At 38.3% G+C, this 17,744-nt stretch overlaps 1 protein-coding gene across 1 annotated transcript in view; it reads right to left on the bottom strand.

The window, feature by feature from the left end:
• Nucleotides 1-502: 502 nt before the first annotated feature.
• LOC107291930 (MAM domain-containing glycosylphosphatidylinositol anchor protein 1-like) overlaps nt 503-17,744 on the bottom strand; it is a gene marked incomplete at its 5' end in the record, with an annotated part of 102,773 nt that continues 85,531 nt past the window's right edge. Inside the window, 3 exons of the mRNA XM_015820983.1 lie at nt 503-594; nt 2,779-2,887; nt 9,093-9,217. Of these exons, the coding sequence (XP_015676469.1) occupies nt 503-594; nt 2,779-2,887; nt 9,093-9,217 (326 nt within the window). The remainder of the gene's footprint in view (nt 595-2,778; nt 2,888-9,092; nt 9,218-17,744) is intronic.

Here is a 17,744-nt window from a genome sequence, read left to right as displayed (position 1 = left end):
GGCTTTCTTGGACAATCACCTTTTTTCAGAGTAACATCATCAATGGCAATATCTCCCTCAGAACCTGTCCCACGGACACCTTCAAAGATGATCTGAGGAAAGAAAACATCAGACTTAGAAAGGTTTTTAAATGTCTAAAATTTCAACTCAGTAAAAAGAATGCCTTCCTGTGAAACTCAAGCCATCAGTCCCAAAGGCCAGTAGTTCCCCATGCAACACATTGTCTACTTGCCCCCAAGTTTCTGGAAGTTTCAATCTTGAAATGTCCCCAAATGGGGCATGATGGGTGTGATAACTGTCTCTCACTCCCAGATGAGATAGAAATTTAGATCAGCTTAAAACAAGAGAGAGAGAGAGAGAGAGAGAGGGAGGGAGAGAGAGGGAGGGAGGGAGAGAGAGGGAGGGAGGGAGGGAGAGAGGGAGAGGGAGAGAGAGAGAGAGAGAGAGAGAGAGAGAGAGAGAGAGAGAGAGAGAGAGAGAGAGAGAGANGCATTCACTGCTATCATCTGAGCAGCACATAAAGAAAGAAAATTAGAGGCCCGCAAAGAGAAGATGTGTGTTGGGTGACAGCAGAATTTCCTGGAAGGGCAACTGCTGTAGGGAAAAAAAGAGAAAAGTTACCTCATGAAAATTATCAACTGTTTGCAAAGCAAATTACTGTAGAAAGCACTAATAATCTAAGAATATAGATTACTGTGGAATGAAAGGATAATCTCAAGAATTCCAAGAATATACCCACCAAAACAAAAAAATTGGATGTACAGCTAGTCCTCAACATACAACTACAAATGAGCCCAAAATTTCTGTTGTTAAGTGAAACATTTGTTAAATGAGTTTTGCCCCATTTTACCACAGTTGTTAAATGAATCACCACAGTTGATAAGTTTGTAAGACAATTGTTAACTGAGTCTGGCTTCCCCATTGACTTTGCTTGTCAGATGATCGTAAAAAATGATCATATGACCTTGGGACACAGCAATGAGTCAGTCACCAAGCATCTAAATTTTGATCACATGATTATGGGGATGCTACAAAGGTCATAAGTGTGAAAAACGGTCCTAAGTCACTTTTTTCAGTGCCATTATAACTTTGAACAGTCACTAAATGAACTGTTGTAAGTCGAGGACTGCCTGTATTGAAAATTGAAATCACATGAAAACGAAAGGACAATTAGAATCCTAAATGTCTAGTTTTACTGTGCAAGCTGAATGTTTCAGAAACTAATGTGTTTTAGAGGCTATTGTACTACACTACCTTAACCAATTTCTTGCCATATAAAGCATGCACAATAAAACAGATATTTTTAGATTTTGTCTCTCTTTCAGATTTTGTATAAAGACAAACCCATACCTCAAAGAGTAGAAGAGATATAAAAAAATAATGTCCAAGGACAATGGCCAATGAACTAATGTAGGAAGCTTCTTCATAACAGGCTAGATAATAATTGTATTCTTTTTTGGTCATACACTTTAAGAGGGATTCAGAAACAGTGGGGTGGGATCAAAGATGATCAGAGGACTAGAAACTAAGCCCTATAAAGAAAGATGGATGTCATGTTTGCCTTGAGAAAAGATATTTGAGAGGGGATGTGGCTGTACTCTTCAAATGCCTGAAAAGATGTCATGTAGAGAAGCATCAGGATCTGTCCTCTCTCATTCCAGAGTGCGGTATGCAAAATAAACGATGAGACCTGACAGGAAGTCAGATTCCAGTAAATCATTAGAAAAAGAGTTCTTAACATTTAGTTCAGTCTGACAGTGGAAGCAATTATCCAGAAAGGGAGATAGCTGCCCCTTTTTGGATGTGTTCAAACAGAAACTAGACAGCCACTTTTCTGGGATGGTTTAATTTGAAATTCCTGCACTGAGCAAAGATTGGATATGATGGCCTCATCCAAATTAATGACTCTATGATTTGTTCAATCACTCAACAGTGACTACTTCAACTAGCAAAGACTTTCTGGGATCTAATGCAGAAAGATCACTTTCTTATCATTTGGAATCTGATCCTATTTTTTGCTTGTTTGCTTGTTGGTTTTATTAAACTAGAAATACCAAGGATTAATTCTGGACATCCTACACACATATTATTATTGATGGCTCATAGTTACCTTTTCTCCTTTAAGCAGAACTTCACAAAAGAATCTAATCAAGTTCTGCTTAAAATAATCCTAAAAATATTGACTAAGGATAATTCTTAAACAGTGAGAAGAATACAGTAGTCTCCTCTCTAACACTGATTTTGTTGCCCTTGGCATAGGGTAGGTGGGAAACTTTGAGACAAATATGCCCAGGGAATATAATTTTGGAAGACATCTCTCTCAGACTACATAATAAAAATCAATAGATCCATCACCCATCCACCATCACGGTTTTTTATGCTTATTATTACTGAATAATATTATCTTGTTTTGTATGCTATGGTTATTGTTACACTCACCATTTTCCTAGGTCTGTAGATTCTAAAATTCCAACTTGTTTGGTAACAAATTTATCAAAAGGGCCAAGGAATAATGTACATTTCATTGTTTTCTGTGGCTAGATGAGCTTGATACACTAATAATTATTTTCTCTCTTTCTATAGATATGAACAAGTATATGCTAATTAAGAATAAGTATATTCTGATTATGGATACATATATTATTATTATTGTTGTTGTTGTTGTTATTATTATTATTTGTAAACATAAATGTTGGTTAATATACAGAGCTTTCCCAATTTTTTCCCTTGGATTTGGGATGCAGTGATGCATACAATTCACCAAGGATAATTACTCACCTTTATTTGGGACAATTGGCTTTCTTGGACAATCACCTTTTTTCAGAGTAACATCATCAATGGCAATATCTCCCTCAGAACCTGTCCCACGGACACCTTCAAAGATAATCTGAGGAAAGAAAACATCAGACTTAGAAAGGTTTTTAAATGTCTAAAATTTCAACTCAGTAAAAAGAATGCCTTCCTGTGACACTCAGGCCATCAGTCCCAAAGGCCAGTAGTTCCCCATCCAACACATTGCCTACTTGCCCCCAAGTTTCCTGGAAGTTTCAATCTTGAAATGTCCCCAAATGGGACATGATGGGTGTGATAACTGTCTCTCACTCCCAGATGAGATAGAAATTTAGATCAGCTTAAAACGAGAGAGAGAGAGATTGAGAGAGATTGAGAGAGAGAGAGAGAGAGAGAGAGAGAGAGAGAGAGAGAGAGAGAGAGAGAGAGAGAGAGAGAGAGAGAGAGAGAGAGAGAGAGAGAGAGAGAGAGAGAGAGAGAGAGAGAGAGAGAGAGAGAGAGAGAGAGAGAGAGAGAGAATGTGAATTTCTGCCCCAAATGATCTCTTTTATATTACTATTGCTCTGCAATACTGTTTGTTGTTATTGTTAAACAAAATACAAAACTGACTTTGGTACAATTAATAAATCTTGGTGAAATCTTAATGAGAAAAGAAAATTCAATTCTTCTTTGCTACCCTTCACATGTCTACTTTTTTGGGAGAATTCTTTTTGACAATTGCACCCTTTGGGACTGGGTATAAGGTCTTGTTTTTTGTTTTGTTTTGTTTAAATGCTTTAGTTTATCAGTGAATTGTCTGCAAGGTGTTGCTGAGCTGATAAGGTAGAAGGCTGGAGGCTTTAAACAACCTCCTAGAAACTCTCTCAAACTTCACATCCTGGCCCTGTCTCTGCACTGGAGCAGAAGCTTGATAGTTCCCTGTGTCACTGACTAATCCCAGGACAATTTCTCCTGATATCCACCCCATGAACTATCTCACTATGTTCTGCCAATTAAAAGGTGAAAAAACAAAAAGCAATATAATGTCAATATTGCAATCTCCTGATTGTGTAACATGGAGGTATATGATTGAGGTCTTTCTCCCCTCCTTGGGAGATAGACAAATAAATAAAGCTTTATTTAAAAAGTAACAATAAAATGCAAACTCCCTTTTAACTTGATATATTAAAACATAGTCAATATTGATAAAGGTAAATTATAGAGCCATTCCAATACAGTTGCCAACTAAACAAGAACATTTCCAAAGAAATTGGAAGATGGCACTAGTCTGCTACAAACAGCAGATTCTCCCTGTCCAATGGGAGATGCTGCAACTGAATCTTACGAACTGCACAAACATTATATAGAAAATGAATATCTTCATGTCCAACCTGAAGAATGATAAAAAAGATAAAAAGATAAGATAAAAAAAATGAAATCACACAGAATTCACTACCTTGCGCAGAGAAAGACAAGGTAATTAGTGCAATACAAAGAACCAGAAATTAAATGCCCTACAATTCTAGAAGGCTGTTGAAGCAGATGTTTCCTTTTCCTCAAATTATTTGGATTTAAACAAAGACTGTATGGAGTGATCTTAAATCCTACATCTTTCCAGAGTTGCTCCAATAACTTCTGTCTTTTTTCAAAAAGACCAATCCCTTCTTTCTATCTACAGGAGTATCCATGACAGACAGCATCTCCTCTACATGGAAGTGGATTCTGTATGCCTGAGGCTGTGGGAAGGTAAACTGGGTGTCAGAGTAGATGGCTTGTTCAATCTATAGTCACAGCAAAGGCATGGTAATACCCAACCTTCCATTCTGCAGGGCTAGGTTGCCTCGTTCACACATTTTGGCTTCATTTCTGTAACATACAGTAGATCATATATCTACAGCTTGATACAGAACCTCTATTTTGCCATGAAATCCAGCTCTGTCTGTCTTTCATGGCCAATGTAAAGGGGTTTTGAGGTTTGGAGGATAGGATAAAGCCACGGGGCAGCAGTGACTTCTCTTATTAGAACGGGTCACTGCTCTTTTGCCCTTTGTCCCTACCTTGATATGAGGGAGGCCATCCCAAGAGCGGATTAAGGGAAAAATGAACTGCATTATCAGCTTGGGTGCCAAAATCTCCATAACTCGCTGCTATGAAGGCCAGAGCTATCCTTCTCCCCCTGTACTCTTGACTTTGGAATCACAGGGGGCTCCTTCATTCTCCGAGCTTGACAGTTACAGCTTCATTAGCCCGTGCCACCCGTGCTGTTCCCATGGTTACAACACTTTACAGGCAGCAAGGGCAGAGGCCCATTCACCTCCCATTCCCTCAGGAGTAGAGCCAACCTCTGCATTCATGTCCCATTATGCAAGCGAAGACTACAAGCCTGCCATTACTTGTCTTCCGATGATATAAATCCTCCTCACACTGTTCGCATACTCAGTGGATATTCAGCGTTGCTGCCTTCCTATTTGCTGAATACCGTGATAGGAGATTTACAGAATAAAGACCAGATGGAGATTTGTGTACACAGGCTGTGAAATTTCATTTGCCCCCAACCAACCTCTCTTTTATTTTACCTAAGGCAAGTGTGGCGGGGATGGGCATTTGCAAATGTTAATCGGTAATTCCATTCTATTCCTTGCTCATTCTGCAAATCTGGGTTTCTAAAAATCTACGCAACCTTGGTGCTTACAACTATTTCAGTACGTATCTTTTGAACATGCTAGAAAACAAGTGTGATGCATTCACTTTATCCTCAAATGCATAGTTTAAATACTTTTTGATTTTTTTTCTTGAGCCACAAAACTCCCATGTAATGTTAAGGGAAGTGAAAAATCCATCTGACTGCTAAGTTTGGACCTGCACATTTCTCTAGAAGAGGCAGATCAGTTCAGGTAGAAAAGAGATTGCTCCAGCATTTCTAGTGGCAATGATATCACATGTGTATATTTATGTGTAGAGAGCAAAGGGCAGATTTTTCATGCTCAGCTGCTCTGTTTTCCATAGAAAAGGGACTTTATCTGTGTATGCATACTATAAATGCGTATTTGTTTCCAATTTTCTGTCCTGTTCTGTTTTTCTGTAAGGCAGCATTTCTGTTGTAAGAATATTCCATTCCCTGAGATCAATATATTGTTCTTGGGAAAATGCAATATTTTCCCCCTAGCTAACACACTAATTGCCATTAAGTTGGCTACATGGAACCTGGCTGGCAACATATTGGCCACATATTATATGTAATTATAATATAATACTATTTTTTCTCTGTTTTACTCTTTTATGAATTTTCCAGTTCATTGTCTGAAATGTCTCTGAGGCAGTGTGTTATCTCTATATATTAATTCTGCAAAGGAATACTCATGTATGAAAAAATCCCTACATAGCTTTCAGTTATTACCAGTTATTTTTACAGTGCAATCCTACGTGTAGCTATTTAGAGGAAAGTCTTACTGAATTAAATGGTACTTAAGGCCAGGTAAGCGTGTATATGGCCTTAACCATAATTCTTCCCAGCAAAACGGCTTCATCTTGTATATATTGGTTATATAGAGTCTGGTGTTACATTTTAGTCACTAAGTACTTGGAAATGTTCCAGTTCTTCTTCAGTTCTCATAGTCTGATGAAGAAGAAATGAACTGGATAGAAGGGAGGAAAATGTTGATTATATAAGCCTCATGACACCTCCTTTAATGGAAATGAATCCCTCTCCCTCCCTCCCTCCCTCCCTCCCTCTCTCTCTCTCTCTCTCTCTCTCTCTCTCTCTCTCTCACACACACACACACACACACACACACACACACACACACGTATTGCTTTTTATGCTCCTCTGCGGTCCAACCTATTCAGAGACACTTCTGCAAAAGGAATAACCATCCCCAGGCTGAGAGTCAACAAGCTGGAATAAGCTCACACCAACTGAATGGTAACAAATTAGTTGCCCATCCCAGTTGTCATTAAGCACACAGCAATAGTTGAACTACAAGCAATAAGCAACGGGCTTACAAGTAACTAGATCGTTGTTTTATGGCACCCCAAAGTATACTGCACACTTTAGTGCTAAGTAAAAAAATGCCAACCCAAATGCTCACAACCTCGCCCAGTACAAGCAGCTTAAGGAATCATTCACCAAAGACAATAAGATGCCAGGAATAAAATTTGCAATAAAACTCTCAGGGAATAAACACCTGTGGATTTTAACACACACACACACACACACACACACAGAGAGAGAGAGAATAATAAATGGATATGTATGACCCTCTTCATTCCCCAATATAGTTCTATTTATTTTGCAGATGTATACAGTATCAGTTTTATACTTGTTCAATATTTACAGACCTGAAAAAGATCCCTGAGAACTGGTTTGCTAAGATTTTGGGTTGTTGTTTTTTTTTTGAAAAGCAGCACTGTTGATATAACAAAAAATGGTAGAATTTGCTTTATAGTCTGGGAGTTTAGAGTCTGAATTTCAAGGTACCAATATTAAATCAAACAGTTCACACAAAATCTGAACATAAACAGAGTTCATTTACCCAATAATGCTAAGTAAATATGTTTTTGTGCAACTTTATATGAACAAAAATTCTATCTCTATGCCAATTTGCAACCATAACTCTGCTTTTAAAAGACCATATCTGAGTTTTCATCTATATAATGAAAGAACAATCATAAACATGTCTAGTTCTTAATAGTAAACATAAACTTTTATGCAATTTATACATGCCTCATATGCTTCCAAAATAAAATAAACATTTGAAATCCCTAGAGATGGAATAGCACTTATAAATCATCTTTGTAGAATCACAGTGTGCAACTGTCTCACTGCTCACAAACAGCACAGAAAATTAATGCATAGTGGTTAAATTTTGCATAGATTCAACACACCATCACAGAATCTTTCATGAAACTATACAATATTTCCACAATAACCTTTAATACACACCTACATACAGGAGGTAAGATTTATCTAGCTGTATAGATTTACCTCCTACCCAGACCTCCCCCCATGTACAGGTTTTTTTCCCCCTCTCAGATCAACAGAGAGTTGATCTATTGATTGTCATAGGAATTGACTTGGCTTGTCACCCAAGCATGATGTTGTAGGCTGAGAGTGAGTGCTGGTTCCAAAGTCACCCAGACAGCTTTCACGTCTAAAGTGGGACTAGAACTCAGAGTCTCCTGGTTTCTAGCTTGACCAATCTGGCTCTCAAAGTTTTACTCCAAAATAGTTATGGGTCAAGATGCTATTGAACATGCAAAAGTAAGCATGGAACCCATACAAATAAATGGCACATAGGACATCACATTTTTCAAGACTGTTTATACAGTAGCATTGACAGCAACACAGTATGGATCTGAACATTTCTGTTTAACAGATAACACTGCGTACATTAGAAGAGACTTGCTACCCTGGATGATTCCACAGCTGACACGTGACATTGCAATGAATCAGAAGTAATAGTTCTGAGTTTCCTTCACATTTTTCGTTTCTGAAAATGTCTAGTAATATGGTTATAAAACATGGCATCACTGTGCTGCAAGTTTCCTCATGTAACCAGCTGCTGTTTATTGGAGCAGAGGCACTTGCAGCTGAGTGGTGGTCATCTTAACAATAAGCACGGCATCATCCTTGCATGCATTCCCACCAACTGAACCTCATGTCAAGAACATTCTTATAGAAATACTCTGGTACCAGGATCACTTGTATGCTTTTCATTACCATAAGAGGTCATGGTAGGAAGCTGCCTTATCCTTATGAAATCTAGCTCTGCACAGCCAATGGCTCACTAGAGTTCCAGATATGAACTCTATTCCAGCTGTATCTAGTTAAGAATTGCACTCATGACTTCTGCATGCATAGCAGATACTGTACCACTTAGATACAACCTTTCCCATATCTTTTTTCTCATATGAAAGCAGAAATACTGTAGTGCTCTCCTATTGAGCAGGTGGGAGATTATAATGTGAACTTTCTGACTGGGCCATGATTTGCACCAGGAACTCCTAGCCACATAGCCCATACTACCACAAGGAAGTAGCAGCTACACCCAGTTTCCCATATTAGAACTCATGCAATGATGACAAAGTCCAAGTAGCTGTTCAAGCCACATATTAATGCTGATGTATTAAGTCTTGTTATGAAGTTTTTTTTGGGGGGGGAGAGAGGCATGCCTCCTAAGCTTCTTTATTATCGGAGGCCAGAAAGAGGTATTCGGTTTTTGTTGAAGTTGTGTTGTTGCACATTTCACCATTCAACCTCTTTGCCTTAAGGTTTGGTATAATAAATCAAAGACGTAATAGCAGGTATTATAGGATCTGCTTACCTGGAAAGGTCCTGCAGGATTGATGGGTACATGTACTTGTTGCCACATATTTCCTTTGTCGCCTTTAAGTGACAAGGCTTGAGTGGGTTGCTTATTCTTCACATGAACCAGGAGATTTAAGGATCCTGTAAGGAAATGGCATGAAACACTGCAGTCATACTGCTTCTTTGCAGCAATCCTTTTGTCACAGAGATCAATTGACATTTGCATCTATATTAGATCTTGCACATTGGTTCTTTCACTGAATGCACAAGATGTGAGTATGGGCTATTAACAATCTATATATCTTTCATTATTGCAATCTTGGAGTAGAGATATAATTTAAATGTCTTATGCATTATTTCCCTGAAGATTTCTAGTTAATTCCTGGTTAATCTTATCCCAACTAGGATGCTCTTTAGACATTCAGTAAGTAATATCCCAGTTAATCTATGTCTCCATTCTCTCCTCCTCATTTTTCTTATGCTGATAAGGAAGATCTAAAGAAATGAACATGTTGCTGTCCTTTATTACTATCAGGACCCCTGATCTGGTATGGTTCTAGTGTCTTAGACTACAATATCTACATCCAGACAACCTTGGTTATAATTATTCTTGAGACTTTTGCCACCATGGGGAGGTTGAGGGAAACAAATTGTGACATAGATTGAAGAAATGCAGCATTGAAGATTGACACTGAACTATTTGCAAACCAAACTGCAAACTAAACTCAACTGCAGCCATGTAACAACAACAACAACAACAACAACAACAACAACAACAACAACAACAACAATAATAATAATAATAATAATAATAATAATAATAATAATAATAATAATAAAAGTTGGAAGGGACCTTGAAGGTCATTTAGTCCAACCCCCTGCTCAGGCCGGAAACCCTATACCATTTCAGACAAATGGCTGTCCAGTCTCTTCTTAAAAACTTCCAGTGTTGGAGCATTCACAGCTTCTGGAGGCAGGTTGTTCCACTGATTAATTGTTCTATGTCAGAAAATTTCTCCTTAGTTCTAGGTTGCTTCTCTCTTTGGTTAGTTTCCATCCATTGCTTCTTGTCTTGCCTTCAGGTGCTTTGGAGAATAGCTTGACTCCCTCTTCTTTGTGGCAGCCCCTGAGATATTGGAACACTGCTATCATGTCCCCCCTCGTCCTTCTCTTCGTTAAACTAGACATACCCAATTCCAGCAAACGTTCCTTATATGCTTTAGCCTCCAGTCCCCTGATCATCTTTGTTGCTCTTCTCTATACTTTGTCTCAATATCTTTTTTTACATTGTGGTGACCAAAACTGGATGCAGTATTCCAAGTGTGGTCTTACCAAGATGTTGTAAAGTAGTATTAACACTTCACATGATCTTGATTCTATCCCTCTGTTAATGCAGCCTAGCACTGTGTTGACTTTTTTGGCAGCTGCAGCACACTGCTGACTCATATTTAAGTGATTGTCCAGTAGGACTCCAAGATCCCTCTCACAGTTGCTACTATTGAGCAAGGTACCACCTATACTATATCTGTCACTTACTAAACACAAGTAGGGTACGTAGAAATCTATTCACTGAACAGAGGGTTAGATTCAATGGTCTACATTACCACTTCCAACTCAATGAATATGAATTCAAGTTCAGTTAACACTCCCTGTAGAAATTCTCTCCCAGAATCATCTTGCAGCATACACCTCTATAATAGGCATCTAAGGAGCATTAAAGCTAATAAAATATGTGTTTAATAGGCTTCTGGTCTGGCAGACCTTATCAAAGAGCTAGCTCCAATGAGCAAGCTCTTGTCTGCACATATTGTTTTCTGAAATGAATGTTTATTTAATTGATTTCCAAACGATCACCATGGGAAATGTGCTAGGATGGGCCAAAGCTATACAAATTTTGCATAGAAGACAATTTCCAATTGTAAGGTTGTAAATATACTGCTTGAGAGATTCACAGCCTGGCTTTTGAAAGAAACAGATACTATTAAGTTACTGAGCTCATAATTATATATAATATATATACATATACATATATACATACATACAGACCATTGAATCTAACCCTCTGTTCAGTGAATAGATTTCTACTTACCCTACTTGTGTTTAGCAAGTGACAGATATAGTACAGGTGGTACCTTGCTCAATAGTAGCAACTGTGAGAGGGATCTTGGAGTCCTACTGGACAATCACTTAAATATGAGATCAAAAAGTACATGGAATTTAGAGATTTAAGGGAGAAAGGACATATTTATTTCTGGAAGTAAGCTACCTGAAATCAGGAAGAACTAGTCTAATGGGGAGACAACTAGAATGGCATTCGCAACAGAACTTTTTAGAAAATGGCTGTGCAATTGCTGTTTACTAATGGTAAGTGCTATATAGTAGCATAATGGTTGGCCTGTGGTTGGACACATCCAGTTTGAAACTTCAAACTCCACTTAGGCCATGAGATTATTAGATGTTGTAGTGGAGCCTATCTCACAGAATTACTTATGAAGGTAAAGTAGAGGAAGATATGCCACTTTGAGCAGCACTTTTAATTACAAGACAATGCTTCCCCTAGAAATCAATTTGTCCTTTCTCCCTTAAATCTCTAAATTCCATGTACTTTTTGATCTATTGTAAATTACTAGTCATTCAAGACATGCTAAAAACACATAAAATCCAGATATTTCATTGGTCTCTTTAGGATGAATGCCATCACAACTTGTCTCTGTAATATCCAAAATTAATGATTAAAGAAAGAAGTCTAAACAAAATTAAAAAACTCTGCTTAAACCCATACTATTCTTAGACTATGTGTCTTAGGTGGTTTAAAAAAAATGTTTTCTGCGTAGGAAGGATGTTATGCGTGTTTGTTGGTGTGTGAATGGATGCTGATAGGTATAATTTAACTTCACTGTGGTAATAGAAGCATATATCTGCAGAATGAACTATTAGTGTTAAACCAAAGAACATAGTCAATTTTGGCCATCTGAGGAGTGTAACTTGAAGGAAGGAGAAACAGGTTAGCCTGGCTCTGTGACCCTGGACAGATGGCCAATTACGATTTCACTTGCTTTGCTTTATGGATAGGCTGATTTTTCCTTAAATGGAAAATCTGAGTAATATGCTTTAAACCAGAAGTTTTAAGTTTGGTGATTTACATCCCTAATTTAAACCATTCCACTCTAGAATCAACTACTGTCCCTAACAGCTAAGAAGTAAAAGATTTCCTTGACATTATTCACCAGATTACTGTTCTGAAGAGGCAGGCAGCAATATTACACAGCAAGCAGGTTGTGTTTTACCACAAAAATGTGACTACACACCGCATTTTCATGGCTACACATTCTAATAGAACCCAAATAAAATAAAATGGAATTGCCATATTTAATTCTGTAAATCTAGAAACATATTAATCAGCTCCAAAGGGTATTGTAGGAGGGGTGGGCTAACACTCAAATATTTGAGTTCTGGTGTGCTATGGATATTTTCTTCTGATATCTGAGTTTATACATATTCCACATTGGGACCAGGCTAGCAACAGAACTAGCCTGGTCTGTTCCAACATTGCCTTAATTAAATGTGCATGCATGCATTATACACATATAATAAGCACAACAATTATCTCATGAACCACAGGAATGGGCATTTCAGGCTCCATTTGAAATAAACTGCTTTTCTGAACCGTGGAGCCTTTTCTACCTGAACTACTAGATTTCAGTTTCCTGTTCCTTAGGGAGGGGAACAAACACACAAAAACTATTTGTTAAATTCCCTACTTTTCCCTGCTGGCTCCCCCCACCCCATATTTCTCCTGACACAACTTCATTCATGTACAACATGGCCCCTACTTTATGCTATTGCCTTGGGCACTGTGGCTCTCACATCTCTCCAAACCATTAAGCCTGATTCACAGCCAATGAAAGTTTGCTCATCCTTTATGTTCAGTAATGCACTATCTGGATGAAATCTGTTCTCCCACCACTAGAAGAAGTTGGTCCTTGGCAAACTTATAAAAGGTTATACTCTTCATTTTCAGTTTTCAGTCTTTTTTAACTTCTGATACCTTTATGAAAATGGAAATCAGATATTATCCTGTAGCTGTTCCACAAATCAGTGAAAACCTGGCTTTGTTCCCAGGCTGGGCATAGGGTGGTTGTTAAGACAATGTTAGTTGTTTTTTTTTTTTAATGTATTCGCTTGTTCTGGACATGCATGGTTTTTCCCCCCTTTTCTCTTTCTTTACTTTTTAGATATAAGCCACCTAGAGTCATTGGTCAAATAAATCCAAATGAAAAAACAAACCACCAAATAAACAAAGTCATAATTTGACTTTTATAGTGAGACTGCTGGGGTAGCTCTGATGAGTTTTAACAAGAACAATTTTATGTTAGCAACACTTCTTGCAGGACCATTTCCATCAGTTTGAATGGGAAGCACTAGGTCAGTTCAATAAAAGAATCCTGTCCACATCTCAAGCTTTAAGAAATAATCCTGAAAACTATTTTGGAACAAATCTTTTGAACAGAGAAATTGAATTTTAATGGACATCTCTCTCTCTCTCTCTCTCTCTCTCTCTCTCTCTCTCTCTCTCTCTCTCTCTCTCTCTCTCTCTCTCTCTCTTTCTCTCTCTCTCTCCCCCTCCCTCCCTCCCTCCCTCCCTCCTTCAAGCTGGATAAATGCCAGACATTGCACTCTTTAAGTTGTGAAGACATCTGGCGGAGACTTACATTTTCTTCATTATCCACCCAAGAATCCCTAACATTTCTGGCTCACATCATGGATAATAATCAATTTAGCAAAGAAATGCCAGGAAATCAGGGATCATTCGGTGTTCTGATCTTATCTACTCATCCTAATTACAACCTTCCAGGCAAAAAATATGGCAGCACAGCCAGTAGTGGAGCAAATTATCCAGAAAATGAATTCTAATGCCTGTATGAAGAAGGCAAAGAACAAAAGGAAGTGAAGCAGCATCTGGAAAGCAAAAAAATATGCATGCTTTAAAATTCTCACCACCAAGCAAACTGAAACAATGCAAATCCTTTGCAGAAAGTTGCATGTCTACAACAGTCAAGGAAGGAACAGGAATCAAGAAAATGCCATTTTCTCGACTGGCGATTCGGGAAGCATTTTGAAGGAATTGTGGTTTATTGGTTAATCTCATTCCTCTTTTTCATTTAAAGTGGAAGAATATAAATGTGACAACAGGACAAATAAACTGGGGACATACAACTTGGTTGTATGGGTGGATGAGGAAATTATGTTTTCTGAATGTTGTACAATCACATTAATCTGAATAGCAAGAGGAGATGGTATGCCTAAATTTGAACAATATATTTTAAATACTGTAGTCTAACGTTTAAAAGGCTGGAGACTAAGTCCCTAATGATGAGATCATACAGAGCTATTGGGCTGTGATGATAAGATATTATGATTATTAGTGAACCACTCATCAAAAGGTGAGAATATTTGAAACTCAGAGCCTGCATTTTAGAGAGAGCTTGAAATGTTCAAATATTAAAAGGGGAGAAGTCAAAGCCCTAAGTAAGATTGTAAGAGTTATGCCAGGCAGAGAGATCTGCCTGCATCTCTTTCCCCAACTGGTTCTTATTCAGTTTGATGAAAGAAAATGTTCTTTGAAGATGACAATTTTGGAGAAATTTACATCTTTAGCTCTGATATAGCTGAGGGTGTGTGTGGATGTTTTGCTTTGTGGAATAATTTCTCCAGCAGTCTTCAGCTTCCCTGGCAACTCATCCCTCTTGGTTTTTTTCAGTAGTGATGCTACTGATTGGGGAATCTCCCCTGGACACATTAAGTTAAAAAATATCCTGATTCACCTAAGTTCTCTTCCTTTGGATAATTTTCTTTTTGTTGAGGGAACATTGGTGGTGGTGGTGGTGGTGAGGGACTCTATCACAAGCATATATCTTTTTCCCAAAAAAACCAATGTACCATAGCTCAGCAGGTACATTATACACATGCAAAAACAGAGTTGGAAACAGCCATGCAAGTTTGGGAAAAAAAGTGTGTAATGATATATGGAAAATAATAATAATAAAATTCTTCTTAGTTCTAGGTTGCTTCTCTCTTTGATTAGTTTCTATCCATTGCTTCTTGTCATGCCTTCAGGTCCTTAGGAGAACAGCCTGACTCCCTCTTCTTATGGCAACCCCTGAGATATTGGACTATTGATATCACGTCACCCCTCGTCCTTCTCTTCATTAAACTAGACATATCCAATTCCAGCAATCGTTCTTCATATGTTTTAGCTTCCAGTCTGCTAATCATCTTTGTTGCTCTTCTCTATACTCTGTCTCAATATCTTTTTTTACATTGTGGTGACCAAAACTGGATGCAGTATTCCAAGTGTGGTTTTATCAAGGTGTTATAAAGTGGTATTAACACTTCACGTGATCTTGATTCTATCCATCTGTTAATGCTTGATTCTATCCATCTGTGATGGATAGAATCTTGATTCTATCCATCTGTGTTGGCTTTTTTGGTAGCTGCAGCACACTGCTGGCTCATATTTAAGTGATTGTTCACTAGGACTCTGAGATCCCTTTCACAGTTACTACTATTGAGCAGGGTACCACCTATACTGTACCTGTGCATTTGGTTTTTCTTGTCTAGATGAAGAACCTTATTTTTTTTCACCATTGAATTTTATTTTGTTAGCACCCAATGTTCAAGTCTGTCAAGATCCTTCTGTATCTTAAGCCTGTCAAGCCGTCGTGTCTTGGCGCTGCACAAACCAGCCAGCAAGCAGGAACGTTAGACATATGGTAGTTTAATCACTCCATGTAGGTTAAAGTCAGCACTGGGAGGCGTTCGCTCCCAATGCCTTACATAGCATGTGTTCCGGCCCCACCCTTGTGGATACGCCCCGGCCCCACCCACCTCCCAAGCCACCATCCTACNCTATACCTGCTTCTCTGAAATACTGCTTTTGAAGGATTTGCACTTCCATTTTTTTTAGCTTTTTAGTGATGACTTTCAATAAAGATCTCAAGAAATGAAACAATGTCTTTATTAGCTCATAATCATCTCATCATCTTTTCATTTTCTTCTCTTATTTTTCTTCTCCTGTTTGGCCATTTCTTCCCAGACTAAAATGCATTTGGCTTTTCCTTGAAACATCTGCACTGAAAAGGACTGGCTAGGGATCAATGCCAACGACTTGCAAAGGATCAAAGTTCCCCATGGCAAGGAGACAGAAGAAATCCCTGGACTCCAATTGTTTTCTTGGCGTTTTTCACATATGGGGATGAACGTGGTATTTATCTTTTTATATAAATATTTAATATGCTTATTGATGTTATTATTATAACTATATTAACCAGAAGACAAATAAAGGCCGATAATAAATGGTGAGGAATTGATCAATGTGCGGGAGAGCTGTTCCTGCTGCTGCTCCTGCTGCTGCCTCTTTATAAGACCCGAGCTGGCATTTTAGAAGAGCGTCTGGTATACAAAAGAGCACCAGCTGTGATACCAGATACAGTAGCCCAGGGGGATGCATTTAAATGCTACAGATTTCTGGATGAAAAGGTCTGATTTCAGTTTCCACTCAACAGAAAACTTACTTAGTTAGATGGGAAGATGTACCTAAAATCTGTTGCGGATAGCCCAGTGATGTTAAAGGAAGCATGACAAATAGAAACATTAGTAAGTCTCTATTTTTCACAATCATGGGTTGTGGCACATTGTTCTATTCTGCAGGCATGGAGAGAGAGAGAAAGAAAGTAGATGGCTAAATATAGAAGTTATGAGAACTTCTACAAGAATGCCAGCTCCAGAAGACATCCCAAAGCTGATCTCAAATCAACAATTGGATTGTTTAGTAATATATTTAGGAGAGTTAGAGGTAGATGTGTAGTTGTAGTTTAGATGAGAGATGAGGTAGATGGTTCATGGTCAAAAACCCTGGACAGTAGAGCACAAGATAGACTGAAACTAACATTTACCAGCAACCATCTCAGTCTCTGATGATGCCTTATAGGAATAGCATTTAGACTTATATACTGCTTCATAGTGCTTTATAGCCCTCTCTAAGCAGTTTACAGAGTCAGCCTAGTGCCCCCAACAATCTGGGTCCTCATTTTACTGACCTCAGAAGGATGGAGAAGGCTGTGTCAACTTTGATCCAACTAGTATTCATTGCAACGTTAGGGTCTCTCTAAACAAGCCCTGGTTCTGCAGTCCTTGTTTCATACAAAAAATACTAAGAACATTGCTAAAACTGAGACAATGACTCCTTCCCCCCCTCTCTCAGATGAGTTTTGCAGTTTGTCACTCATTGACTATACAGTTGGAAAGAGGAAACTAGGATACAGGATGACAGAAGACTGAAGGAGAACACTATATTTTTATTTCCACAGACTCAGCATCAGGGTAGTGAGGTTTGCAGGCAAACGTCGGACAAGTCAAGGTGGCACTCATGGCTGTTTTTAAAGTCCCACCCTTTACTATGTATGTGTGACATGATGCAAGTACATCAAGAACAGAGGCCTTCAATATGCAGACGTGACCGTCTTGATCTTTTTGACCCCACCCCCCATACATTCCTGTATCATGGAATGAGGAAATGTGGCTCCAAACTCTAAAAATATATGGTCTAAGAATTATCATTTAGTTCAAATAGTTCCTGAGAAAAAGAAAACCAAGTTACCAACAATAA

This window comes from Protobothrops mucrosquamatus, unplaced genomic scaffold, assembly GCF_001527695.2.
Source record: "Protobothrops mucrosquamatus isolate PMUCROS unplaced genomic scaffold, P.Mucros_1.0 scaffold1229, whole genome shotgun sequence".
NCBI lineage: Eukaryota > Metazoa > Chordata > Lepidosauria > Squamata > Viperidae > Protobothrops > Protobothrops mucrosquamatus.
Note: the sequence above shows the minus strand (reverse complement) of the source record. Positions and strands in the feature narration are given on the sequence as shown.